Source organism: Kwoniella bestiolae, chromosome 4 (assembly GCF_000512585.2).
Source record: "Kwoniella bestiolae CBS 10118 chromosome 4, complete sequence".
NCBI lineage: Eukaryota > Fungi > Basidiomycota > Tremellomycetes > Tremellales > Cryptococcaceae > Kwoniella > Kwoniella bestiolae.
In genome coordinates this window covers 960,193-985,358 of record NC_089244.1, presented here as the reverse complement: position 1 = coordinate 985,358, position 25,166 = coordinate 960,193, and the positions used below count along the sequence as shown (strand labels likewise).

Below are 25,166 nucleotides of genomic sequence, written 5' to 3'. Positions count from 1 at the left end.
AGAACGCTGAAAGACACCGCAGGATACGCTTGTATATCAAAGGAACAAGGTTCAATCCAGTAGATCGTAACATATTGTGCTGATAAACGCTACAAGTCGTATCTAGTTAATAACCCTAACAGCCCTCACCCCCTCCCAATCCCTCCTAAAGACTTCCTGACCCTTCTCAAAATTAACCACCGTCTTCACCCTCTCCCCTTCCCCACCGGGCATCATCGAGTTTTTCCTATTTATATACTCGTGTAAGACAGGCCTGAAAATAGCCACACAAGGTTCCTCCATTATGTCTCTGTAGTCCATTCCGGAACTATCCACTTCAGGTTCGCCCGATCCTGTCGGTGGGAGGTATTCGACTGAAACGAATTTCGAATCTTTCCTTCGCGAGTTGGAGGATCCGAATGCCGCTTTCAGTGATTTTAGGCCTGAGGGTCGGGAAGTTAGGGTTGGGGTGGTTGGTGAGGTAGAAGAGGAGTCGGATTTCATGGTTGATATGAGTCTAGACGAGTAACTTTAAATCAGTAAGAGTATCTTATCCATAAGCTGGAATTCGAAAAGTGAGATTCGATGTAGAAGGACGTCAAAAAGAGTGAGACTGAATGATGGGCGATGGTTAAGAAGAGGGAGGAAAGGAATATAGTATAACGGACAACCCAACTCACCTTCCACCATCCCTCAACAACCTCCTCGCCGCATCCCCTACCCTAACCCCACCGACCGTATCAAACACGTAATCCCACGCCCCCTCCTCCAGACTGAGCATGACAGCCGCCGGACTACCCATCAAAACCCCCTTCGCACCATTCTCTATACAAAGCTTATGATGTTCGTGCGATTGGTCACCTCCAGGAATGACAGCTGTGATGTTCACTCCCGATCTTGACATTTCTTGACATACCAGTGCTGCTACGCCTTCGTGGGCATTCAGAATGAGGGCTCGAGAATTTCGGATGAGGTGGGTACGGACTGCTCGTGCTGCTGCGATTCCTTGGAGGGGGAGGAGAGAGAGTTGTTCGAGTGATAAGTGCGTTGGGAAGGGGGCTCTGGAGATTCGTCGACGATCTACTGCTATGTATTCGGATAATGCGCCGCTCTGCGTCATCCGTCATTAGCTCATACTATCTATAATTAATAATTCAAGTGAAGTGCTACTCACCTTGCGAATATCGAGTATCCCAATGACCAAATCTCCCCTAACGACCTCCTTCTCATCCGCACCCACCACCAGCGCCCGACCCACGAAGCTTCGTCCAGGAACATACTTGCCAACTTCCCATCGCGCCCTTTCATCCAACGCTCTTACATCCACTTGATCGATCGCCACCGCATAAACTTGTACAAGTAATTGCGAATCGCCAACTTTAGTAGGTGGTTTAAGGTGCGAGCTGAAATCGACAAGAGGGGGCAGTTGGTCTCTCAAATGAGCAGGTGTGGAAGAATGTCTTGAGAAGGTAGTGGTGAGTACGATTGACGCCATAGTGGCGTGTGGCATACCGAGGATACGCGAGTCCAGAGCGTTGGATTTGGCGGGATTGTTAGGTCTATACGCTCCGGAGGGTAATACCAGATTCCTGCAAACGAGAATATTTAGCTTGTCACACCACTTCAATAGGTAAGCTAGCTCACGTATATCCACCAACACTCTCCGGAGCTCTACCATTAGATTCCATCAATACACCATCGCCATAACTACTTCCTTCCCATTTCCTATCCCTCTCCCTATCCTTGGTATAATCATGATTCCTAAACCCGATGACCGATTTACTCCGCCTAGCAGGTAGCTCAGGCACATCCCTCTCATCTTCATAATCATCATGATGGCCCACTTCACTCTTCGCCCTGAACATACTGGATCTTCGAGAAGGATTGTGAGACGCCCAGTCCTGCATGGAGTTTCTTTTGACTTTCCCACTTTCTGATCGGCTTGGTCTGTATAGCCTATCGGAATCCTCGTTGGTCATCTCCGGTAAGATCGTGAGTAAGTCCGGATTGAGGAAAGAAGGTGGGTTGAACGTCATTGGCGATGTAGACTGAGAGAGGACAGAAGGTGGTCGGCCGCTCATCATTGGCGATGTAGGTCTGGAGAAGTCCATGGAAGGTGACATCGGGCGAGATGGATATGTTTCTGATCCCTGTCTTGAAGGTGGTCTAGCCAGAGAGGGTGAGGTGCCCGAGTGACTGATACTGAGTGATCCTACTCTTGCAATGGGGAATGCTAGACTTCCAGGTTCGGGTTTCAGAGGTTGTCTTCCGCCGTCTGATACCGTCGTACTCTGACTAGCATGACTACTATGATCTTTCTTGAGATATGATCTACTTGGCATCTCCAGCCCATCGGACAATTGCGAGTATTCACTAGGCGACGAATCACCCCTACTTGAAGGTCTCAATCCACCACCACCGTTATAATCATTCTGACTAGCCCGCGAGCTGGGCCCTGAGACAGGTAACCTCGAGCCATCGGTGATTCGATCGAATGTCGGGGAGAGTGAGGCAGAAGGTAATGGAGTGAACTTCGATTGTCTAGGTGGAGGGGGCTGGAAGTCGGCCCACCCGTCTCCCGCAGCAGGCATGAACATAACGGGTGAAGAGGGTCGGGATCGAGCCGTGTGAGCAGCTGCCCATCCTCCCTTTCCATACCCACTTATTGAGCCTGAACCTCGTATACTGCCTTCCGGTCGATTGGGTGCAGAAGTAAAGGAAGCTTCGGAAGCAGGAACGGAGGGTCTTCTGATACCCGGAGATTGTTCGTCTGAGGAATGTCGTGAGACATGTCGAGAGGTCGATTGACGAGATGGTGCTCTGGAGCCATATCCATCTAAAGAAGGAGGTGTTGACCGGCCGATAGCAGAGGTAGGACGAGACCATACACCATTATTTGGTCTATCAAATCTACCCTGCCTCTCGGGTTCCTTCTCCTCGTCCGATCCTGCTTGCCCCGATGCACTCTGCACGTCATCGTCCTCATCTGCACCACTTGGTATCTGGGGCTCTATACTGGTTTGAATAGGCGAGATTTCGATTTTCGATGATTGACGAGAAACAAACGGTCGGTCAGGATGTAAAGAAGAGCTTGAAGACGAAGGCTCGGAATGGAAAGGTGATTGTGCGGGATCTGGTATCGGTGCAGGCGTAGGAGGTAAGAAGTTGAACGAAGGGGGTGCAATTGATGAATTGCTCGGTTTGGGAGTCGTAAGGTTATCGCTCTCGGTGGTTGTCGGTGTGGGGAGTTGAAGATCTTCAAGCGATGTTCTGGGTGTGTAGAAGACTTCATCGTCTGAGTCTGAATCTGCATTTCTCACAATCACTTGAGGAGCTTGTACCTGATTTATCTGGAGCTTTGGTGTTTGTTCAGATGAAGAACTGATCGTCTGCATATGCTGTGTCGAACAATTAGGGGTAGACATCTCCGAACTTGGCGGTGTGAGCAGTGGTAATGGTGGTTTTGAGTAATTTGGACGACTGGGCTTCTGCCGTATCGCTTCTGAATGAGTGGAAGTAACGGGCGACAACGGAGGAACAGGCGAAGAGGGAGCTGAAGACGAAGTCTCGCTATTCCTCGAACGTATTGGCGGGGGCATGGGTAATGACATAGTAGTCGAAGTGGGTGAAGAGAGGATCGAGTCATTCTCATCCACTATCGATTTAGGTTTCTTCTTCTTCTTTACAGTTCCCGCTCTGGACATCGATCTCCCATCTTCTTCTATCCTATTGATACCAGAGGCTTTGATAGTCTTCTTCCTGCTAGGTCCTACAGCCGAGCTAGATGATCTAGGTGGACTATCATGTATTAACTGACCATCTCGCAGAGTAACGTTACTAACCACCCTCCTAGCGGGTTTAGGGAATCTACTGCCCATTGAAATATTGTTATTCGGTAGGACATCGCTCATTGTCGATGCTGATATGGTTGATGAAGGACCTCTCGAGCGAGGTTTACTAGGTCCAGCATGATTGTATTGGTTATACTGCTCGTCATATTTTGATGAGGAGGAGGAAGTGTAGTAAGATGATGATTGTGCTGGATCCCGGTCTGACCATGGTGATGAGTGGTATGGATCTGCATATGATCTGGTGGGTTTCTTTAGTACTGCCTGGAGAAATGTTGGTTTGGGCATCTTGCTTAGTGTCGAAGTAAGAGGGGATGCTGAACGATGATGATGTGTTGGGAATAGTAAAGTATTGTATGGTATTTGTTTACAACTTTGCGTTTCTTTCGATTTTCAGGGTTAGTTGGTTGCTGGTGTTGTCGGGGATGTGTGTCGCCCAGCTTTCACAACATCATACCTCGAGGTCGCAAGCTGGTCGGGCTGAAGAAGGATGAAGAATGCAAGTGATAATATGGAGGAGACAGAATAATAAGCAAGGGGAGGAATGTTTGTATTATATGAAAGGGAAAGAACGACAACTACCACCAGAAATGGGAACAAAAAATCTCTCGTAATAACTCAAATAGATGACGACGCAGCGGCATTTGATCATTATTCCTCCTACTCTCATCACTAGTATTCCATTCCATTTCGGACCATCCAAAGCCATCTCTCGGACTACATATCACACTCGAGTATTCCCATCACAGTCATCCGAGTAGAGTACAGAGGAGCAATTGCATACACAGGACGACCCAGGAAATATGATATAGCAAATGCTCACTCCACCATACCACTTCTCCATCTCAGCTACCTCCCATCAACCCAATAAAGATGGTATCTCATCGTCCGAAATCCTGTATAGGGGGTCAATCCCTGCTCCGAGGAATAAATCTTTTATCAGACGACTGAACCTCAAGACCATTGTGGTACTGCGAAAGAAGCAGCTGAAGGATGATGATCCACTGATTGTATGGTGTAAGAAACGGGGGGTCCAGGTGAAATGGATCAAAGCTGAGGAAATGGGGGAAGAGAAATTGGGGATGGGCAAGAATGAGGTATTGGAGGTGTTGAAGGTGGGTTTGGGGTTTTCCATTCTTCAGCATCTAAGCATGTAATTCCAACAAGATACTTGTGCAGATGCTGACTATCGCCTCGTTGTTAGATAATCCTCGATACCAAATCATATCCACTCTACATAGCAGATATCGACGGAATATCACATACGACCTTGATCACAGCCTGTTTGAGGAAGTTGCAAGGATGGCATATGGACAGTATAATAAATGAGATATGCCGGTGAGTGGCCTGTACCTTAAATATCACAATGAGATAATCCCACCTTTCCTGGGATCATACCATAATGCATGATATGTCCGATCCAATCCTATGCTCTCTGAGGCCAGACTTTCGCTGAGGGGATATAGTGAAAGCTAATCTCCCGCACAAAGCTTCGAACCAGAATATCAAGACCTCCCCCTCCTCCCCTTCATCCAATCCTTCCTCTCCCAAACCTCGCCAGAATCATTCGTCCTACCCCAACCGCCCTACCCCTCATTCCTCTGGCCCAGTCCCGGAGCAGTTGGGCAGGGCGGCGCCGGCGGAAGTAATGTCCCATCCTCATCTACCAAAACAAGAGATCGAGCCAGTTCAACCGTACCCCCAACCACCCCCCAAGGGGGACTTCCATTCCCCCATCCCCTCTCTACCCGGAAACACCCAAGCATGAAACTTACTTTCCCCATCTTACCTCCTCCACCGCCCAATCCCTCGGCATCGGCACAAGGTGCAGGGCAGATGATGACTCCACCATTAGGAGCTTCTCCCATGGTTGGTCTTTCCCGCGTGAACTCTCGGAGAGATAAGGTTCCTCAACAATCCAGTATATCCGAGGAGAAAGAAGGAATGATAGGCCAGGCAGTTAATAGTATAAGTGGAGATACATCATCGCAGGACGACGGACGTAAGGCCCCGGTTGAGGGGGATGTCGGTAAGGCAGGGTTGGGAAGGACAGTCTCTTTCCATTCCATCTCTGAAAGACAATCCCAACAGACTCAGAGTCAGATACAAAAGCAGGGTCAACCCCCCTCGATCCCCATACCTGTATCTTCCACTCAATCTTCTCCATTGAAATTATCAAGAGAACAGACACATACCACTTCGACGGAAGCTTCCTCGGACCAGTATGCATCTACAGAGGAGGACTTGCAGGAGGAAAGTAGATTACCGTTGAGTGATTATCAAGATGACGATGATGAGTACTACGAGGATGAGAATGAAGAGGACGAAGATGAGGAAGATGAAGAGGACGAAGATGATGAGGACGATGAGGGGAATGAACCTACTTCTCAGTATATCTCTGCATTAGATTTAGCTGGGTTTGGATAGATACGACATTTGGGTTGGAAAGATATACTCGAGTAGAGTATAGGGATATCATAGTTCAGTTGTATGCATTGACTATATACACTGTCTTATTGCATCTTCCTTCGTTAACATAAGCACCTATCATCATACTACTTCTGCCATCCAAGAACAGTCTACCAATATTCCTCCTTCTGGACTGACTACACCTAATCCTTGGAAATAGCAGCGAGTTCATACATGTATGAACCGAGTAATTTGGTACCCTGGTCAAGTTAGATCTGATGTTAGCGATTTGTCACACAAAAGATTGCCTGACATCAGACTTACATTGATGTAATTGCTGGTATCGATCTTCTCGTTAGTCGAGTGAGCACCTGCACCGCATGTCAGCTAGATGGTCGACAAATGATGCTTCCAAACGGTTAGCTTACCATCATCACCTCGTCCAACTGGGAGAAGAAGGACATTCAAACCGAGGATATTGGCAAAGTCGAGGGTAACGGGAATAGAACCTGTGAGAACGATATCAGAACGAGCTGGACTCGAATACCACTTTGTTTCGCCAGCACGTACCTCCTTCTCGAGTGTAATCTGGGGTTTGACCATATACAGCTTCAGTCGCTTTGTGAGCAGCCCTGTAAGAGTAGTGCTGTAGTGGTATGGTATTAGATGTCAGCTGCGAGAATCCGAGTACTACAGCTTCGTCAGCTCACGTTAGGGTCGGCCTATATGAAGCAATCTCATCAGCAATTTATTCATAAGTGCATACCCGACCTATACTCACAATCCAAGGTTCACCACCATGAGTCAAGTAGACATCCAAGGTGTTCTTCGAGCCGAGCTTGGCGAATTCCTCCTTTACGTACTTCACGACGTGCTCGGTCACACCAGCGACGGTAAGGTTGGGCACGAGTCGGATAGAGAATTTACCCTTGACTTGGCAAGGGATAACGGTCTTTGATCCGGGAGCGGCTGTAACAGATCATCAGCTGAGAGCACACTAACTTAGACAGTGAGTTACCTACAGAAAGCACCCTCGATACCGTGCAATGACAAACTTGGGTTTCCTACAATATCGATCAGCTCCAGATCATCTAAGAGTGTAGCCCGAACGTACTCATTCGGCCCATGAGCTACAGAAGATCCACGATCAGCCGCAGATCAAGGTAATTTCATGAACAGACGAGAGACTTACAGTCTTGACAGTATCATTTGAGATAGTGACATCCCCACCAACAGCACCGTGAATATCAGACATAGCAAAGTGGATAGCCTCGAATTTAGCTTTCTCATCATCGGTCAAAGGAGCGATCATCTCCTTGACACCTGGGACGAGGATCTCTCCAGTAGGAGTGACAAGCTTAGACACTGTATAATCATAAGTCACCTTGGCCTTGCAACATTTTGAAGCTTAAGCTTACTCAAAGCGATCAGATCAGTCATAGGTTCATGTACCGTTCCACCGAATACACCAGAGTGTAAGTCCCTGTCGGGACCATTGATCTTGATTTCATAGTAGTTGATACCTCTTAATCCGTATGTGAGACAAGGTGTCTTGGTATCGAGCCAGTAGTTGTCTGTACAGATAAAATCAGCTTGACTCTGATTTGATGTTGAAGTGTGGATAAAAACTAACCTGAGATACACATGCAATCTACACCAGAGAAGAATTTGTCTTTTTCCGATTCGATGAATTTATCAAGGTTAACTGAACCGTTCTCTTCCATACCTTCGAAACACATTTTCAAGTTTACCTAGGTAATTGATCTCATCAGCTTGAGAACTCATCTTTGGGCAGCTGAAGTACTCACGGGAAGTTCGATACCCAAGTTCTTGTGAGCTTCAAGTACGTTGATCCAACCCAATACAGGACCTTTATCGTCCGTTGAACCTCTTCCGTAAAGCTTGCCTGAACCCTTCGGATCAGGGGTAAGTTCGAAAGGTGGGTAAAGCCATCCATCCTCCTTCAATGCTGGCTGTACATCGTAGTGACCATAGACCAAAAGGGTTTTCTACGGATAGATCACGCCATCAGCACGACCATCAAAGGAGGACACAAGAAGTGCAAGTCCGCTATGACAGGATTGAAGGGTCTATACATACCTTCTTTGGGTCATTGCCTACTTGTCCGATGATCACTGGGGGGAGGTCGACTTCTTTGCCTTCAAGAGTGTGTTTACCGATACCCCTCTTCTCGACTGTAGCTCCGAGGGCGGTAAGTTGCTGGACGAGGTATTCACCCATCGCTTCTACATCTTTGACGTAGCTATGACATATGCGTTGTATGATCAGCTTGAAGGTGGACGCTTTGATTCAGCTGAAAACTCACCTCAAATTACCGGACACTCTGAGTAATTATATGCGATTGTTAGCAATCTCTCTCCATTTTCTCATGAACGATTGGGTCGAGAGACACTTACGAGGCAATGGCGACAGCGTCAGATAACCTCTTGATGTAATCATCTTGGTGATCGTCCACGTATTTGAGGAATTGTGGGTTTGCAGCCATTGTCTTTGTAGATTTATGCTTTCTTGTCTAGTTATGGGTAAGTGATAATGGATATTAGATATATATGGAATCGAGATAGACAGATAGACGAGGAATGATAGGATGGGAGTATGGTAGGATGGATGCATGTGGGCAGTTGGAAGGGCGTGAGTACCCGGAAGCGAAATCTCAAGCGGAGTTCTCCGAAATGTCAGCTAAGCACAAAGGTACCACGTGGGTTCCCTCGCTTTGACCTCCACTCTCCTCGTCCACCTATCCAAAAGTTTAAAACTCCATTCAATCCATTTCTCCTCTCTCTTTCTCTTCTTTCTTCTTCTCTACTCATGTCCGCAACTCGTCCACAACACCTCTGATTGTCCCCATCGATCGCACTGAATACTCTCGGAGAGGGCCAGCTGAGCCTTGAAGGGGACTTCTCTTTTATACTCCCTCACTTCATAGTTATCTGCGTCGGTCAGAATGAACCCTCAATCCAATCCTACTTCCTCTCCTCCGAGGATGTTGGGGAAACAGGTCATCATATTCTCTCCTCCTAAGGATCCTGATGTGAGGAAAGTAATCCTCAAACACCCCTCTACCCCTCATCAGGCCCCATCAGCATTGGCTGAAAAAGCTTGTTCCGACAAAGGGAAAATGAAGGAATCCAGTCCAGCTAGAAGACAGGTATGAATCGTTTCTTCTCTTCTCACTCCACACCCTTGATGTCGAGTGCCTTACTTCATCTACTCACATAGACAAACAAGCTGACTAGATCTATTTGCTTGAAAACAGATCAAGAGGAAGCCCTCCACTATAATCGTGCTCGGCCCACACGCATATCAACATTTGGATCTCTTCTCGTCAGACGAAAGTTCGAACGACCGTACTCACTCAACGTCTCGAAGCTTTGGTCGTCTACCTAGCCACACTCGGTCAAGATCCATCTCACCTACCCCCACTCCACGCAGGGTTCTTCCCGTCTCCTCTGCATCCGATCGAGCATTCACACCGTCCCCTGAACCGATCGATTGGCTCGAATTTTCTGATCCACAAAGCGCGTATGACGAGTATGGCTCGATCGAAGATCCCGGATCTTGGTCTGGTGATAGTTGGAGCGATGATTATGATAGTTCAAGTCCTGCTATCATCACACCCGGCAATTCTCAACCTGCTCCTAGGGTAGTTTTCAACCCTTATGATCTGGTAGGCTAGCCAACCTATCGCGTTATACAGCTTAGATAGCTAATGGTGAAACAGGCTATACTATTCAATCAACCGGCTTTACACTTACCTCCAACCCCTCCGTCTACTCCCTCTTGGGCGAAGAAACGTCGAGCGAGTAAATCACCAGACCTCTCGATCGTCCCTTCGGTATCGACGCCCAGCACTCCTTTCAATACTAACAATACTCTGCCTGTGCCACAATCTCCTTCGAGTTTAAGTGCGCCAGGCAGACTCTTCAGCTTACGATCGATAGTGGATGCAGACATCGATCTCTCAGATGAAGCAGCGTCAGAGACTTCCGTCAGCCCCAGAATCATCGCCACGACGAGGGAAGATGGAAATGAGGAAGACCTGCAATGTAGTGCTTGTGGGAAAAGTGTGGAATATAAAAAAGCTAATAAGATGATCCCATGTGGGGTAAGTCCACAGTTGGCAGCTCATCACTACGGTAGCAAGGCTGCAGCTGATTCATCGTTTCTATGTAGCATATCACCTGTACTTCATGCTTCTCATCAACGATCTCAGCAGTATCGCCGGATCGCGCAAAATCTCAATGTGTGGCATGTGCGACCAACCTCACAACCTTCGAAAGAATCAGAAATATTACAGGCTCCCACCTCGAGACTAACATCAAATTACCCGCCGATCGTTTTGTCAGCTATGATATACCTGTCGCGGGGATGCAAGATGCCTCTGTTGTCATGAGAATTGATAATATTGCTTGGGTGAGTCAAATCACGAGATCTGAAAGGATTCACTACTGATCTATTCCCGGCTCAGGATGTGACACATGATATTGTCGAGAGCTTTCTTCCTTCTCACACACTTTCGGAACAAGTCTCTCAAGCAATCCATATACCTCTCGATCGATACGATGGCAGAACAAAGGACTATCTCGTGAGTGATAAAGTGTTCAAAACTCTGCTAAGCATGTTTGATAAACAGTATATCGAAGCTGTATCTCTCGATGCGGCCAAACACGTTCTGAGAGCCCGTCAAAACACTTATATGCCCGGTGGACCTTTGACGGGTGGGAAGAAAAGACCCGTCACAATCACCATAGTATCCCATGTTGAGCTTGTAACGGAGGTGAGCAGCCATGCCGCGTATTCATATCAAAGCATTTGAGCTGATGTCGCTGAGGAGAATAGCTTCGACCTCACTCCTCTCAAGAACTTCACTCTCTTTTAAACCTCTGCCATATGGCTTTAGGTCCTCCCACACCTGCATCGCGCTTCGTCAAATCCCGCCACGGACCTTTCTACGCACTCATGTCGATCATGAGCAAGTTGACTGGGAAAGGTAGTCCAGCTTATTGGGATCTGTTTCGTGAGTATGACAAGTTATCGGAACACAGATTAAATGCTGATGCTGTATTTTTGCACTTTAGACATCGCCTCAGGTTAGCTTCACCTACTGATCGATCCGATATCGTACTGACTTTCTGTTGTGGTTTACTTACCTCCTCTTATCCTCACAACCCCCTGCTGATCGACAACTAATTTCGAACGAAAAGGCGCTATATCGCTCCTCGCTCAAACCATCACACGCAAGACACAATTTCAATCATACTACGTCTACTATACTCAACACCCTCCTCCCGCAGAGGAAGATGATCAAGTTGTTCTGAACAAGCTCTTAGGGATGTTTGAGAGCTGTTTTGGGATGTCTTCTAGATTGGGATAGGTCTTACTCACCGAATAATTCAAGAAAGATTTAGGTCTTGAAGAAGGTAGTAGAAGAGTGGATAAGTGACCAAGAATAAAGCATAAAAAACGATTTTGGGTCTTCCCTTCAGTTCGATTTTGAGATCCGTTAGTCGTGAGATATGTCACATGTGATGATTGTGAAAGCCTGTATTCCTATTGTATTGATGTGAATGCTTGTATTTGTAGTGAATATCCGTCACCTCCATCGTAGCTTCGCGACGTGTTGGATTTGTGTGTAATTGTAGGTTGTAGTTGTAGTTGTAGGTAGATCAGATCATCATTATTCATATCTATCGTGTCATTGTGGTATGAGATTCACAACATTATTTCATTATTCCCTATTTCCTATTTCCCATATCATTATACCATGTCCCATGTATGTGTCTATCACATATCCAAACCAGCATCCGATGACCCGATCAGCATTCCGGCATAGTAATTGTATAACAAGGTATATATGTATTGCCAACTCGACATCAAGAATCCTTCTCCTGTATCAAGTAGCTCAATCTCCGTTGGTCCCGTTCTTTTACCAGTATAGGGCCAGTATGTATATCGTATACTATACCTTCGATACCCCATCTCCAGATCTATAGTCAAACGTAACTCAACATCAGCTATTCTGCGCACCAACTATGAAGCAGGAAGTGGGCAGATATTTAATGAATTAGCAGACCTACAAGATACCTTCTCAACTCCTTATCTATCAAAACCCCACACACCACACAATCAGCTTTCTCCACTCCAATCCAACCATGAAAATTGATAGAGAGACTAACCTAGGGGAACAACTTTCCTCCATTCCTCTTCCTCTTCTCCCTTACCTGTACGGGGGGATGAACCACCATCACTCAAATGATCACTCAACATCGCAACACTCCCATCCCACCCTTTCCCTTCCCCCTCTCTCATCTTCCGTTTTGCCCTCTCAACCCTTCCCAACCATCTCTTCTCGTCCCTCGGCGCCCCACCTCCAGGGTAGAACTGACTGAATATCCTAAAACTATCTGAGGCGTAAATCCCGGATCCGTGGAACACCTTGACGTCGTGCTTCTGGAACGTAGGCGAGTCAAGAAATGCCATCACATCTGGTGCGGTTGGTCGTCCGTCCTCCTCCATCTGAGTATCATATGGATGTAGTGGGAGAGAAGGGATATCTTCTGTGTGGAGTGGTTGAGTCGTTATAGGATATAGGGGCCATCCCATATCTAGGTATTGTCTTGAGAATCGAACGAGAGAGGAGGCTCGTTGGTTATACAGGCCTAAGGGGTAGAGCAGTTGGGATAAATCGGGTATGGAAGCTGTGTAACAGGCCAGTATAGAATATAGTCAGCCCATGATCCATCCTCCCCACCTACAGACCTTCTTTTCCTGATACGTCATGCCTCTCCCACCTTGATATGATGTGAACAAAAGATAAAACCCCTCGACTCACCCTCAGCTAGATGTTGCGGCGTGGGGTACCTCGCCAATAACTCCTCCAATATAGGTCTCACGGCTCGCCCAGAGGTCTTGTTAAGTAGAGAAGTAGCTATGAGCATTTTCCAGGGGTTAAATCGAAGTTTCTCTGTTAAGGTGAAATATCCGATAAGATCAGCTTGGCTCATACTCGGAACACTTGATTTTCAGCCTCTTTTGCTTCTCCCTCTGCTCGGAGCGACAGACTGCTTGGTGGTTCATGATCCCAGCCCAATCCCTATTCCATGTAATCATGTATCTGAAGCTGGATGAACCCACTCACCCTGGATCAAATGGATCTTGCCTATACGCTCTATCAACCCTCTCTCAGATCGCGCAATCACCTCTTCCTCTTCCTCCTCACCATCAATCTTGGCAGTATCTTTCAGCTCGTCATCTTTCCCTTTATTCTTCTTCTTCTTCTTCGTTGATTTTGATCCCTTGGAAGCTTTCAATTCCACCTCAACCATACTAGGGATTTCCACTACGACTTCCTTCTTCGTCCTCTTTCGTTTCTTATTAGGTAGACTATCAGGTGTGGGTGGTCTCATCCCCTCAACCCCATTCTCAACATCCGTTCTTTTCTTGACTGATCTCCTGGTTCGAGTGAGAGGCGTACAAGGCGGAGTGATCATCCGTACCCGATCCTCAACTCCCCAATCTACCTGATCATTCGTCCCTTTATCTATGTGGTGCGACTGACTCCTAGTCTTCATATTCCCCGTACCGCCAAAATAAGGTGATCGATGTAATCTAGCTTGTGACACCGCTTCTCCTGGTAATGGTGTATCCTCTGTTGTCGATGTCGGACTCGAGGCTGAAGATCCATCAACCGATTCTGAATCTGAGAGTGATAGATGATCCAGATACAGTTGATGATAGAGCTGATAGCGAAGGTACTCGTATTCACATTTACCCAACAAGTCTAACGCTCTAAGCATCTTCAAAGCTGTCTACCTATCGACTCTCACATCTCCTTTTACTTTAAATTTGTCAATGGATGATCGACAGAGGACGAACGAAGATACGATCGAAGTTGATCCGATGATGACGACTTTACGTTACTCGTCCGTCAACTGGTACAGACGAATCCGACGGAGATGATCACCGCCGCCCGCCTTTTGCCTTTTTGGAAAGAGGCATTATAATCTGAGCTTAGATCATTTTTCTGATTACCTTCGATATCTTATGGATAACGATAACGATAACTTGATGTGTCCGAGGTCAAGCAGATAATCATGCATGTACATGTATTCATATCTGCATCAACCATCTCTCCAGTGAATCAAACCAAATCATTTCCCTCAGCATATTGTCTTCAAACAGGAATCATCGATATAATGCAAGGTGTTTACATAAAAGTCATATTATAATAATTACAAATCGAGATCAAGGCGGGGATAGAGGTAAGAGTTGGATATATATCTAAGTTGGGTACCATGGGAAGCGAATGGAATATTTGATATGTGATATGATGGGATGGTCTATAACAAACCGCAATCTCGTAGATTGACCTGGATTATCACATCACTACAATACCAAACAACACGTCAGTCATCCTTCTCTTTGTCAGATTATCAATTACATCTGCAGGGCAACTACTCACTTGATGGCTGAGATGACAAATGATAAAGCCTTGGTATCAGTTGCGTCGGTGTAATGCTATGTCACCGAACCCACTTCATCAGCGTCTGCCGCTGTACTAGCATGACGAGGGGAAACTCACCGCATAGATGGATTTCGAAGGGTTCTTGTTCAACCCCACGAACTTCTCCAACAGGAACGCGCACGCAGCATCGTAGTTCGTTCCACCTCGATACTCGGGGAATGTGTTTTGTAGAGGAGATACCGCCAACTTGGCTCGGAACAAGTCGATCTTGTTTAGGAATAATATGATGGAAGTTTTGGTGAACCACCTATGGTCGATCTGAGGCATCAGCATGTGTCCCTGCGTCTTTGCGTACAGCCCCTTTGATTCCAGGAAGAACCCTCGAGACCACTCACCTTGAATTGGCAACAGATTCAAACAGCGTCATAGCTTCTTGCATACGGTTGACCGTCTCATCTTCGTACAGCTTTTGGTCATCTATATTCCACGAAACCACCAAAAGTCAGCTTTGTCCCCTGATGATAATGGTACATGTGGACAAAACTTACACTCTGAAATAGCGATCAAGAATACCAAAGCAGTGACCGAGTCAAAGATATTCAACCATTTCCTTCTTTCAGATCGTTGACCACCGACATCAAATAGTTTATAAGTGAGTTCACCAATCTTGAAGTGCGTCTCACTGTATTCCGCATCCACAACACCCAAACCCATCAGCTTGCATTCTTCACGGCAAGACAAAGGGAAGACCCACGTAATACCTGTCGTCTTCACTCTGGCCCTCAAGATATCTTGGTCCGTGGGCATATAATTCGATTGACTGATTCGAGATATAGCGTCGAAGTAACTGGAAGAGCACGTTCATGAGCACGGTGTTCTGTCTTACGGTGTATAGTTTATGTCATCTGCATGGTAGACTCAACTCACTACGGTGCAGAGTCATTCAACTGCAATTCATTCCTCCTCACAAAAGCCTGTTGGACACCTTGATCCTTCCATAATCCAGCAACGGCATCAGCCAATCTCGGTGGGAAGGTATCTCCTTCGATCTGTGCGGGCGCAGCCATGATCACGTCCCAGCGTGGTTGGTTGGATGGGTTGACAGGTATCTCCATGAGGGCTACTCCTTCTAGGAGTACTCTACATAACATCGGGGCTCAATCAGCTTCCTTCCCTCCTGATATCAAGGCAACTGAGCTCGAAGAAGCTGAAATGGACTGCACAACCAGAGATGGCTGAACCCACCTCATCGACTGAACAGTATTGGAATAAACAATCTCTCTATAACTATCCCTCTCCTCGGGATCGTATGGTCTATAAATTGAATGACGATCAGCTAAACCTTTTCAACCCTGTGAAAGCAGAAAGCTAAGAGCGACTCAACTCACTTATTATAGATCAATCTCATCTGCTTCAACACCGTCGATTTACCAGACTCCCCCGCACCGAGCAATAACATCTTGATCTCATTTCTGAGGTTCGCCCGATCCCTCTTGAGCTGCTCGTCAATCTCGGCGCTTCCTGTATAGCATTTGAGCAAGAACGCTTAGCATCGTATCCACGCATACATCAATGAAACCACCATGCCTCCAACAGCAATAGTGGGGCCAGTTAAATGAAAGCAGAATAGGACTTACGAGCTTTGGCAGCTGCATCTTCTGTTGATTGCGTACAACCCATCTTGAATACTTTCTACGGGTTTGGTATGTGGATGATGAATGAAGTGAAGATGATGGATATGAAGACCAACTAGAGATGTAATGAATGAATGGATGACGATTGATGGGTGTTGGGTGAGAACAAAAAGACAGTGCGACTTAAACTAAAACGAGGGGATAAACTAGTCATATGTCAGCTTTCCAATTCTTAGCACGCTTTATGTATAAAACTGAGATCACCGCACGGAGCATGTACTTGTATCACCACGATAGGCGCTGCGTATCCGTTTAAAGCGGATGTGCGTGTATGCGTAATGTGAAGTGAAGCGGTGAAGGAGGGAGGGGGAGAGAGAGAGTAATTAAGGTAAGAGGGGACAATCAAAGGGTCGTAAAGAGAGAGAGGATTTCCTTTCATCAACTAATCACAATCACTCACTCGGTACAAGTCTTGAGCTATCTACCGTATCCGTTCCTCTGTCTGGTGTGTGTGGGTGTGTGAATTGATCTTCAAGCCAACAGCACAGTCCTGAGGGTCTATCGCCGTATTCTATAAGGAACCGTCACGATTCTTCTTCACTAGTAGCGCTTGGATGCGTTGAGGAACAAGTTACGAGGTACTGGGGTACCAGGTATCAGGTGTTGATGTTGATGGTGGATGATCAGGTGAAGTGTATCTTGGTATGGCAGGGTGAGCCGATGTGATGTGAGGTGTTTGTGAGATGAGTTGAGAAGTGGAAGAAGAGAAGCTGTGAAAGATGTTGGCTGATTGATGAATGATGATTGATGTGTGGATGTGCTTGAGCCTACGTATCTAAACAATGTGTATTGATGAGATTGACCGTCGTCAAGGATAGCTTGTTCAACCGAACTAATCCAGATCAAAATGTGGGTTTGTGCTTTTCAACCGTACCGTCTACTCCCTTGTGTGTTGTGTGTCGTATATTGGTAGACAAGTAATGTTGATGATGAAGTGTGTTTGCTTCGTACACAATACACACAAAAAGAGCTATGACCTTTAGTCGATTGTGATGAAACGTATATTTCGCAAGGGGGAGGAGGGTAGATGATGGGACAATGCGTGGTTTCACGTGAGGTGTCCTGTCCTGTCCTGTCGATGTTGCTTGTCTCTGTAAATGACTGAACGGTGAGGTATCACTAGATTATACTGATGATTGAGAGAGAGAGTAGGGTAGATGAATCAATGAGCGAGAGGATCCAAGTTGTGTTGTCCGTTGTTGTTGTTCTTGCTTCTATATCAGGATAATGGACGAGTGGTTGTAGTTGTTTTTTCGAACAATACAAGATGCGAAAAGCGAGGAGAACAATAAGCAAAACCATTCTCTTGGAATCAGGAGATGGGATGGATGGGAATGGGATGATCTACATCTCACTCGGCTACGTGTAGGAGTAACAGTAAGAGTCGAGAGAGCGTTTTAAAGTTCTCTCGGAGTGAGTGGAAAAGGCACCATATTCAGGGTCATATCAAGGATCTTTTAAGCTTTTCTGTTTTTACTCCCTTTGTGTTGCATTGGAAAGCCATCGCAGCCTCTCACACTGTTGTCTTAGGTGGTCCTCACCTGTACCACGAACAACGAACAGAAGAAGTGTCTCATACCTTGTTGTTCGAAATCTCCCATTCCCATGAGCATCAACCACCATGAATAACAGAAAAGAGGAACGACAAGGACAGATCAACGGATCAACGGACATGGGACCAGAGGGATTGAGGCTGAAACGCAGGGTCGAGGATGAACAATAAGGATAAAATGTTAAAAAGATGATAAATCGGGTTAGACCGGGAATATATCAGTAGAAAATGGAATACCCGGATTGGGTTATAGCCACTTGTCTCGAGTGTCTGGAAGAATGCTGATAGCTCTCACATGCACATCCAGATGCTGATCACTGTTTCGACAAGATAGGTATGATTACATCGGCTCATTCACATATTGTCCGCACGAAAGAACGGCAAACTCCTTCCGAGCAGTTCCTCTTCATCAATCCATCTCACCTCTCACATTCCTTCTCACACACGCATTCATCATATCATCGTCATCAAATTTCGAGATTATTTTCATCGTGTACTGTACACAAACAAACATATACTCCACATCGCAACGACCTACATCCTAAGCTGTTTACCCTCCCCACCCTGAACCTCAGTGATCCCATAACGTTCCGCACAAGTATGATGAACCTCTCTTCGGTTCTTCAACATCCTTGACCAAGCCCTGCAGAAAGATGGTCAGCGCCCATCACAAGACAATGCAAGAACAGCATGACACTCACAGCTCATACTGCACCGCAGGATTCACAGCCACCCCTAGGTCCATCGCAGCTTCAAGGGGGAAATCAATATCCCTCAGGACCTGTCTCGCACAAAATACCACATCTGCCTTTCCTTGTTCGAGTATATCGTTGGCCTGTTTGGCTTCGGTGATTATGCCTACTGTACCGACCAAGATGTTCGGAACGTTTTTCTTGAGATGTACAGCGAGGGGAGTTTCTTCGAGAGAAGAGGGACCGTCATCAATCGTCATTCAGCAGGATGCCTCGCTTGAATCATAAAGAGAAAACACTGATGCAGTACTCACGATACGAAGGCCCAACTTTGATCTTTTGTCTCAGATCGTTTCCTCCCGTAGTGACGTCCAGGAGATCGATACCGATCTTAGCAAGCTCACGAGCGAGGAGCGTGGTCTGTTCGATCCCCCTAATTATCGGTTGAACAGAACATGTATCAGCGAGCATATCTTTACAGTATATATGTGTCAGCTGGTAAGTGTCTCTGTGGCTTCACATGAACCAGATGGACATTGGAAGGTTCGCTTTGGCCGCAATGGGCTCAAGCTCACCACCACTTCCATTCGCCCCTTTCGTCCCTCTCAGGCCCCAAATCCTCTTCAAGCCAATCAGTCGCGGAGACCCTGTAGAACAGGGGTTTATCCCACTTGGCTCTGATTGACCTGGCAATTTCCAGGGGGAGTCTCACTCGATTCTCAAATGATCCGCCGTATTGGTCCCTTCGGGTGTTGGAGATTGGATCGACGATCTCGTGCAGGAAGTATCCTAAGGAGGAGAAAAAGATCATTTAGCCGACCATAGTCAGTGTTCCCCGGGGACGATGGCTCAAGTAAGACGTAAGACGTGAGACTGGGGATGGGACATACCGTGCGCGCCGTGGATTTCGATAAAGTCAAATCCCACTTTCCCACATCTCTCAACAGCCTCGTCGAACTTGAGCTTGAGATTCTCGATGTATTCTAACGAAGCCTCGTTCGGATCGGGGTATTTACCAGGGTTGAATGAGATTGCCGAGGGTGCTTGGACTGAAACCAGATGAAGTTATATATCGCGTCAGCGGGTACTATATTCACCCATCCCGTCATGTATCATGTAATATAGTACTAAAGGTGGGTCAAGAACACCCACCATCGTCGGGCCAACCGCCGTACTGCTCACTGACCACCGTACCACCACTATAACCCTTTTGCGTGGCCTGTCTAAGATCCCACGGAGGCAGCACCGATGCCTTCCTGCCTGCGTGACTCAGCTGGATACCTATGACTCCCTTGAGGGCATGCACGTAATCTACGATCTGCTTTAGAGGAGCAATCTGCGAGTCGGTCCATATTCCCTATTTGTCATGGCATAACATCATTGTCAGTGAATGACCGTAACTCATACAGGTTGACTTTGGGAAGACGAGCATTCCTATCATAAAGGATGGACATATTTGTAGACTTACTGCATCTCCAGGAGTGATCCTTCCCTCGGGTACAACAGATGTAGCTTCCATCATGATTGCTCCCCATCCTCGCATGGCCATCGAACCGATATGCACGAGATGATGAGTCGTAGCGTGTCCATTGTCGGAGGAGTCTAAGTAGTACCAGGATCAACATCAGTATCAGAGCTGGGAACACTTTGTGTGGGATGCTGTGGTCTACACGGTACATACAGCTGGCTTGCACCTCATCACTATGGAAATACAGTACAGTACTTGCAAACTCACATTGACACATAGGCGAAACCCAACACCTATTCCCAAATTCCACCCCCCTAATCGTCAACCCCTCAAACAACTTTGGTGGGTTCTCATTCTGCGGATACTCCCTCACAGGGAGGAGAGAGCCGATAGCCTGAGTTTGGGCGGGTAAGTAGCTGGGATAGGAGGGGACAGTACTGAGAGGGTAGGGGTAGATAGGCTGGGCGTGTTCGTGGTCAGTCTTGGTCTTGGTCATTTTGTTAAGTCGTAAGTGGATATCTAAGTCGTGTGGTAAGGGGAGTAACGATCATTTCCCAGCCCATCTCATTCGTTTATAAACGTTTTAGCGTACTTGTACAGTACTGATCTCATACCATTTCCAAAGGTGGTCATAAGTTAGGTCATGGGAATTGTACGATTATCAATACTCGATACATACCAGTATACCCTTTGCAACATAGGTACGAGGATTACGAAGCATGCAACAGTACAATGCGGTACTACTATGATATAATAGTGTGTAATTGTGTACTTGTCGATGTCCCCATGCTTACGGTAATCGCATTACTTAGATAAGCTGATAAGATCAAAAGTCAGTTGATGACTCATGGATGATCAATTCAATTTCCAGTGAGTGCAGACCACGTAACCTGCTGATCCGACGGATCAAAGTGACCTTCCCACGAGCCGTGAAAAACGGATTCTCCGTTGGCATCGACACATGATACAAACAACGTTGTATGCATGATACGACTGCATAAAATAGGACACTCTGATACAGAAACAAGTCTACAACCAACACATACAACTTGTCGACCAACCGTATGAAGGAAACTACTATACAGAATCACTAGGATCAAAACACCACATCATCGTCCTCTTCCTCTTCGTCTTCATCGACATGCACCGAAATAGGATTAAATCATTCCTTCCTCTCCTGACCCCCTCTCTCAAGAGACCGTCGTATCTCAACCCATGATACTCTTGTCAGATCACTCCCCAGAAAATCATCGTCATTCACTTCTTCATGAGAACTGCCAGTCCCAGTACTGGTACTATCCATCAACACCCTCCCATTCCCTTCAAAAATCATCCTCTGCCTGACACTCCAAACCCTCCATCTAACCTCTTCCCGTCTCCTCCTTATCAGCTCCCTATCCCCGATCTTATCCAACATCAATCCCAATACCACAGCCTTGATCCCTCCCTCGCAAGCATCCCTCATAAGTCCCATCACCTCCCTCAAGTGGAGCGACAAGACCTCGTTGGCAGTATGAACGAACAGCCAAAGTGTATCAGGAGGGGTGAACAACTTGATCCAGTTTATGTTGATATCCTTAAAGGGAATATCGATCTCACCATGATACTGAGCCATGAACAACTGGAGGGCTCGCGAGAACATCTCTCTGACTCCTACATCTCCGTCGAGCGATTCCATATTGGTGGGGTACAATGATCCGACCGCATCAGCCAGTTCGTACAGCGGTTTTCGGTATTCCCCCGGACCATCATACGGACCATAAACCCCTGTTGGAGAGGGTGCGGGATGAACGGCGCATAGCGATAGGATAGGAGACTCAATGTCCTGGTTCTCTATGCCGCAGACCATGTAGTAGGCGTGCTAAGAACATATATTCAGCTCAGCACAGGAACATGAAACGGCGTAATGTGAAGGTGCAGCAGGACCCACCTCATTCAACTTGTCCCATTTTCTCTTTAAGCGTTGATTCTCGGAGAACCATTCGTCCAGTGTTGATCTGAGAGACTCGTTTTCGGCAAGTAACGATTCGATCAATTCGTCTTTGGTTCGATCGTCCGCTTGTGATGGATTTGTACCGAGGTTTCCTCCTGTGGAAGGTCTAGGAATTGAAGGAGGCACGTGTACGTCATGAGATACATTTGAGCTGACGACATGTGAAATATCCGAAGCCAAGCCCAAAGTAGCTGGTGGCGAGGAGGTATCGAGGATATTGACGATTGTTGTTGTACCGGAAGGCGTGACAGGCTGATCGCGGCTCGATGTTGAAGTCCCAATCGCTCTTCCTCGCTGAGTCGAGAGGTTGATGAAACTGATGGGGCTGATGGAGTTACTCCCTAAATTAGATGACGGATCGGGTGTGAATGATCCACTGCTCATCTTGGGCGGTGCAGAGGAAGCTCGATCCCTGAGAACAGGTTTTTCCCTCCCCTTTAGGCTGTCAATCTCAGTGTCCAACGAACCACATCGTCCCATGTTCCGTGCTTTACCGGACCTCTTCCCAAGTCCAGGAGTCTCGTAATGTTCATACACATATGGCGTAGCATTCGACCTCGATGAGCTTGATGGAATATCCTCAGGGTACTCGACCGGATGGACCCTCTTCATATGTCTAATTAACGTATTGTTCCCTCGATCCGGAACCCCATGTCCCAGGGGTGAAGAAGTTGTTGGCGGTGGGGGCAATTCGTCCTCGTAATCGGATGTGATCCACTCTCGCGTGAGATCCCCACGCACGTTTGCTGGTGGCGGAGCAGATGGGGAAGGAGGATGATTAGTTGGAGCAGCAGTGGGAGAAGGAGGTACGATGTTGATTGTAGGAAGTACGTATGCCTGAACCCTCTGACTAAAGGCTGGAGGAAAGGTGTCGAGCGAGAAGTACGATCGTGTTTCTGAGAAGGTAGCTGATAGGAGATCTTCGATGGTCAACGTTGGAGATGGAGATGGAGATGGAGATGAGAGATTAGAAAAGGATGGAGAGGGTGGTTCTGGAATGATAGGATTGATACGAGTTGGGTTTGGATTGAGCGGGGAAGATTTCTTGAGGATGGGAGTGGGATATCGCTTGAATACTAGTTGTGGTGCGGGTGACATTTAAGAGGTAGTGGGCGGTGAGCTGATGGTATCTTTGGGAAGGTGGATGGGTGATATGTATAGTGTATGGATGATGTATCGTTGATGCTATGTACAGCTTGGTTGTAATGATTAGTTTTGGGATTTGAATATTGAAGAGAAGAAAAGGAATAAATAAAGATACGATATTAACATGCTGTGTAGTGAGCATATCATTATATGTGTTGAATGACATGATGGTCTAGTGGATCTCTGCGTAATTAAACAGCAATTAAAGGTGATCATCATCATCGACATCATCATCCTCATCATCATCATTACCATCGTCATCACCATTTGACATGAAACGAATATGCATACACAATCAACTATAGTAAAGCAAACCATCAATACTGCAGTGCGACCTCTTTGTCATCTCACAAGCTATATAGCAGAAAAATGAAAGAAGACGAACGAAAGTGTATACAAGAATAAATACCTAACTGAGCTACCTTTCATCCCCTCTTGGGAACAGTTCTAAGAATAAGTCAAACCGAAACACTGCATATACCAAAACCGGAAAAGTGAAAATTACAATCTCATCCTCTTACTGCCCCATCGCCCCTCCTCATACTCCATCCCATCCCTCCTTCTCTTCCTATTCCATCCCACGCTATTCTCCAAAACCATCCTAATATCCTCAGCTCTTACCCTAGGTAATCCAATCTCCTCCTCCAACACCCCCCCGCTCTGGACGAAGCACAATCCCAAAGCTTCAGCAAAGGCTTTCCATCCTCTAAATTTCCTCCATCTGGTCTCCTGCACTTTCTTCAAAAGTACCAACAACGCCACACCTCGCTGTGTGTTCTTACTTCTGCATTTAGAAAGATGAACCTTGATAACTCTGTATAGAGAGTCTAGAATCTGCTGATCTGAAGTCTGAACAAGCATCCAGAGTACGTCTGGCGGAGTGAATTTTCGGATCAATTTGGTATCTTCCATTAAGGCATGGTAGTATGGCGAGATGTACTGCGTGTCGTCGTATGAGTCTAGGAGGAGCGCGAAAGATCGATGGAAGACTTCGTCGAGTCGGTCGTGGTAGTAATACCATGGGTAGTTCTCTGAGATACCCACGAGCGAAGAGAGGGTTTTCAAAGCGTTGTGAAAGAGAGGTGAGGGCGAGAAGATACCACAGAGTCTAGACAGGGCTTGCTTGAGGGAAATTATTGAAGGGGATGCTCTCGACTCGAGTTGCTAGGTTGTAAGAAACACAACGTCAGCTCACGGGTATGAACCTGAGATAACGATCTGTCTAAACGCATTAAAGACCAGACGAGCAAGACAAACTCACAGAACTGCCGACCAAAGGAATATCCATCTCGTCCTCCACGACCACGTCCACCTGATCCATCTCCACCCCATCTCTTTCAACTTCCTTCCTAGGTGCCCAGGGATCTTCTCGTAAAAGAATCACATCGTGGTCTTTGGTAGATCGCACAGGAAGGGGATGAGTGATGCCACTCGAAGAAGAAGAAAGAGATCGAACACCTGAACTTCCGCTCGACGTTCGGCGATTCCCATTCGTTCCTTGAGCACGAGGGAGGTATTTCCCGATGTGGCGTCTCGACGAGTCTGTAAATATGGTCTTACCAGGTTGACCAACGTGGAATGAGCTGGGTGTGGAAGTGGGGAATGCTCGAGGTGAATTGAAGATATCGAATTTGGTTGGGGTGGAATCGGAGTGTCCCCCCGATTTCGGTTTGGGTGGAGAGGAAGCGAAGAAATCGTAGAGTGCTTTTGGGGGATCAAGAGGGATAATCATCTTGTGAGTGGGTGGATCTGAGCGACAATGATTTCAGAGGAGAAGACGGCGGAAGTTGAAAGTGTGATCAAACGGAAGAGGAGAAGAGGTTGATGAAGATATAATGCAGAAGTGGAGGGGTCTCTCGTCAGCTCGATTGGTTTATTGAAGAATCAGCAATGATAGGAC

At 46.8% G+C, this 25,166-nt stretch overlaps 9 protein-coding genes across 9 annotated transcripts; 2 read left to right on the top strand and 7 right to left on the bottom strand.

Moving 5' to 3' along the window:
* Positions 1 to 102: 102 nt before the first annotated feature.
* On the bottom strand, positions 103 to 4,115 carry I302_105932 (uncharacterized protein; the record flags this gene model as incomplete). Its single annotated transcript, XM_019191683.1, has 4 exons — positions 103 to 496; positions 660 to 1,090; positions 1,154 to 1,568; positions 1,624 to 4,115. The coding sequence occupies 4 exons, from the start codon at positions 4,113 to 4,115 to the stop codon at positions 103 to 105; spliced, it is 3,732 nt and encodes a 1,243-aa protein (XP_019046313.1).
* Positions 4,116 to 4,642: 527 nt separating this feature from the next.
* On the top strand, positions 4,643 to 6,254 carry I302_105931 (uncharacterized protein; the record flags this gene model as incomplete). The annotated part of the gene is made up of 3 exons (XM_019191682.1): positions 4,643 to 4,942; positions 5,032 to 5,165; positions 5,318 to 6,254. 3 exons carry the CDS (start codon positions 4,643 to 4,645, stop codon positions 6,252 to 6,254), a joined length of 1,371 nt encoding a protein of 456 aa, XP_019046312.1.
* A 185-nt stretch (positions 6,255 to 6,439) lies between these two features.
* I302_105930 (uncharacterized protein) lies at positions 6,440 to 8,742 on the bottom strand (the record flags this gene model as incomplete). Its single annotated transcript, XM_065870167.1, has 15 exons — positions 6,440 to 6,496; positions 6,561 to 6,607; positions 6,665 to 6,745; positions 6,807 to 6,882; positions 6,947 to 6,958; positions 7,018 to 7,205; positions 7,259 to 7,300; positions 7,351 to 7,366; positions 7,429 to 7,601; positions 7,655 to 7,810; positions 7,870 to 7,987; positions 8,045 to 8,245; positions 8,337 to 8,499; positions 8,563 to 8,580; positions 8,654 to 8,742. The coding sequence occupies 15 exons, from the start codon at positions 8,740 to 8,742 to the stop codon at positions 6,440 to 6,442; spliced, it is 1,437 nt and encodes a 478-aa protein (XP_065726239.1).
* Positions 8,743 to 9,201: 459 nt separating this feature from the next.
* Positions 9,202 to 11,631, top strand: I302_105929 (uncharacterized protein; the record flags this gene model as incomplete). Its single annotated transcript, XM_019191680.1, has 9 exons — positions 9,202 to 9,405; positions 9,514 to 9,924; positions 9,979 to 10,362; positions 10,431 to 10,670; positions 10,726 to 10,842; positions 10,891 to 11,034; positions 11,097 to 11,274; positions 11,336 to 11,347; positions 11,462 to 11,631. 9 exons carry the CDS (start codon positions 9,202 to 9,204, stop codon positions 11,629 to 11,631), a joined length of 1,860 nt encoding a protein of 619 aa, XP_019046310.1.
* A 499-nt stretch (positions 11,632 to 12,130) lies between these two features.
* I302_105928 (uncharacterized protein) lies at positions 12,131 to 14,053 on the bottom strand (the record flags this gene model as incomplete). The annotated part of the gene is made up of 5 exons (XM_019191679.1): positions 12,131 to 12,244; positions 12,335 to 12,357; positions 12,434 to 12,955; positions 13,090 to 13,221; positions 13,396 to 14,053. The coding sequence occupies 5 exons, from the start codon at positions 14,051 to 14,053 to the stop codon at positions 12,131 to 12,133; spliced, it is 1,449 nt and encodes a 482-aa protein (XP_019046309.1).
* Positions 14,054 to 14,596: 543 nt separating this feature from the next.
* On the bottom strand, positions 14,597 to 16,401 carry I302_105927 (uncharacterized protein; the record flags this gene model as incomplete). The annotated part of the gene is made up of 10 exons (XM_019191678.1): positions 14,597 to 14,642; positions 14,719 to 14,774; positions 14,839 to 15,028; positions 15,117 to 15,198; positions 15,270 to 15,403; positions 15,476 to 15,568; positions 15,649 to 15,861; positions 15,967 to 16,035; positions 16,110 to 16,242; positions 16,359 to 16,401. The coding sequence occupies 10 exons, from the start codon at positions 16,399 to 16,401 to the stop codon at positions 14,597 to 14,599; spliced, it is 1,059 nt and encodes a 352-aa protein (XP_019046308.1).
* A 2,100-nt stretch (positions 16,402 to 18,501) lies between these two features.
* Positions 18,502 to 20,623, bottom strand: I302_105926 (uncharacterized protein; the record flags this gene model as incomplete). The annotated part of the gene is made up of 8 exons (XM_019191677.1): positions 18,502 to 18,610; positions 18,669 to 18,885; positions 18,974 to 19,092; positions 19,235 to 19,448; positions 19,550 to 19,708; positions 19,812 to 20,016; positions 20,128 to 20,261; positions 20,395 to 20,623. 8 exons carry the CDS (start codon positions 20,621 to 20,623, stop codon positions 18,502 to 18,504), a joined length of 1,386 nt encoding a protein of 461 aa, XP_019046307.1.
* A 600-nt stretch (positions 20,624 to 21,223) lies between these two features.
* On the bottom strand, positions 21,224 to 23,218 carry I302_105925 (uncharacterized protein; the record flags this gene model as incomplete). Its single annotated transcript, XM_019191676.2, has 3 exons — positions 21,224 to 21,258; positions 21,364 to 21,988; positions 22,058 to 23,218. The coding sequence occupies 3 exons, from the start codon at positions 23,216 to 23,218 to the stop codon at positions 21,224 to 21,226; spliced, it is 1,821 nt and encodes a 606-aa protein (XP_019046306.2).
* A 549-nt stretch (positions 23,219 to 23,767) lies between these two features.
* I302_105924 (uncharacterized protein) lies at positions 23,768 to 24,998 on the bottom strand (the record flags this gene model as incomplete). Its single annotated transcript, XM_019191675.1, has 2 exons — positions 23,768 to 24,430; positions 24,528 to 24,998. 2 exons carry the CDS (start codon positions 24,996 to 24,998, stop codon positions 23,768 to 23,770), a joined length of 1,134 nt encoding a protein of 377 aa, XP_019046305.1.
* Positions 24,999 to 25,166: the final 168 nt, after the last annotated feature.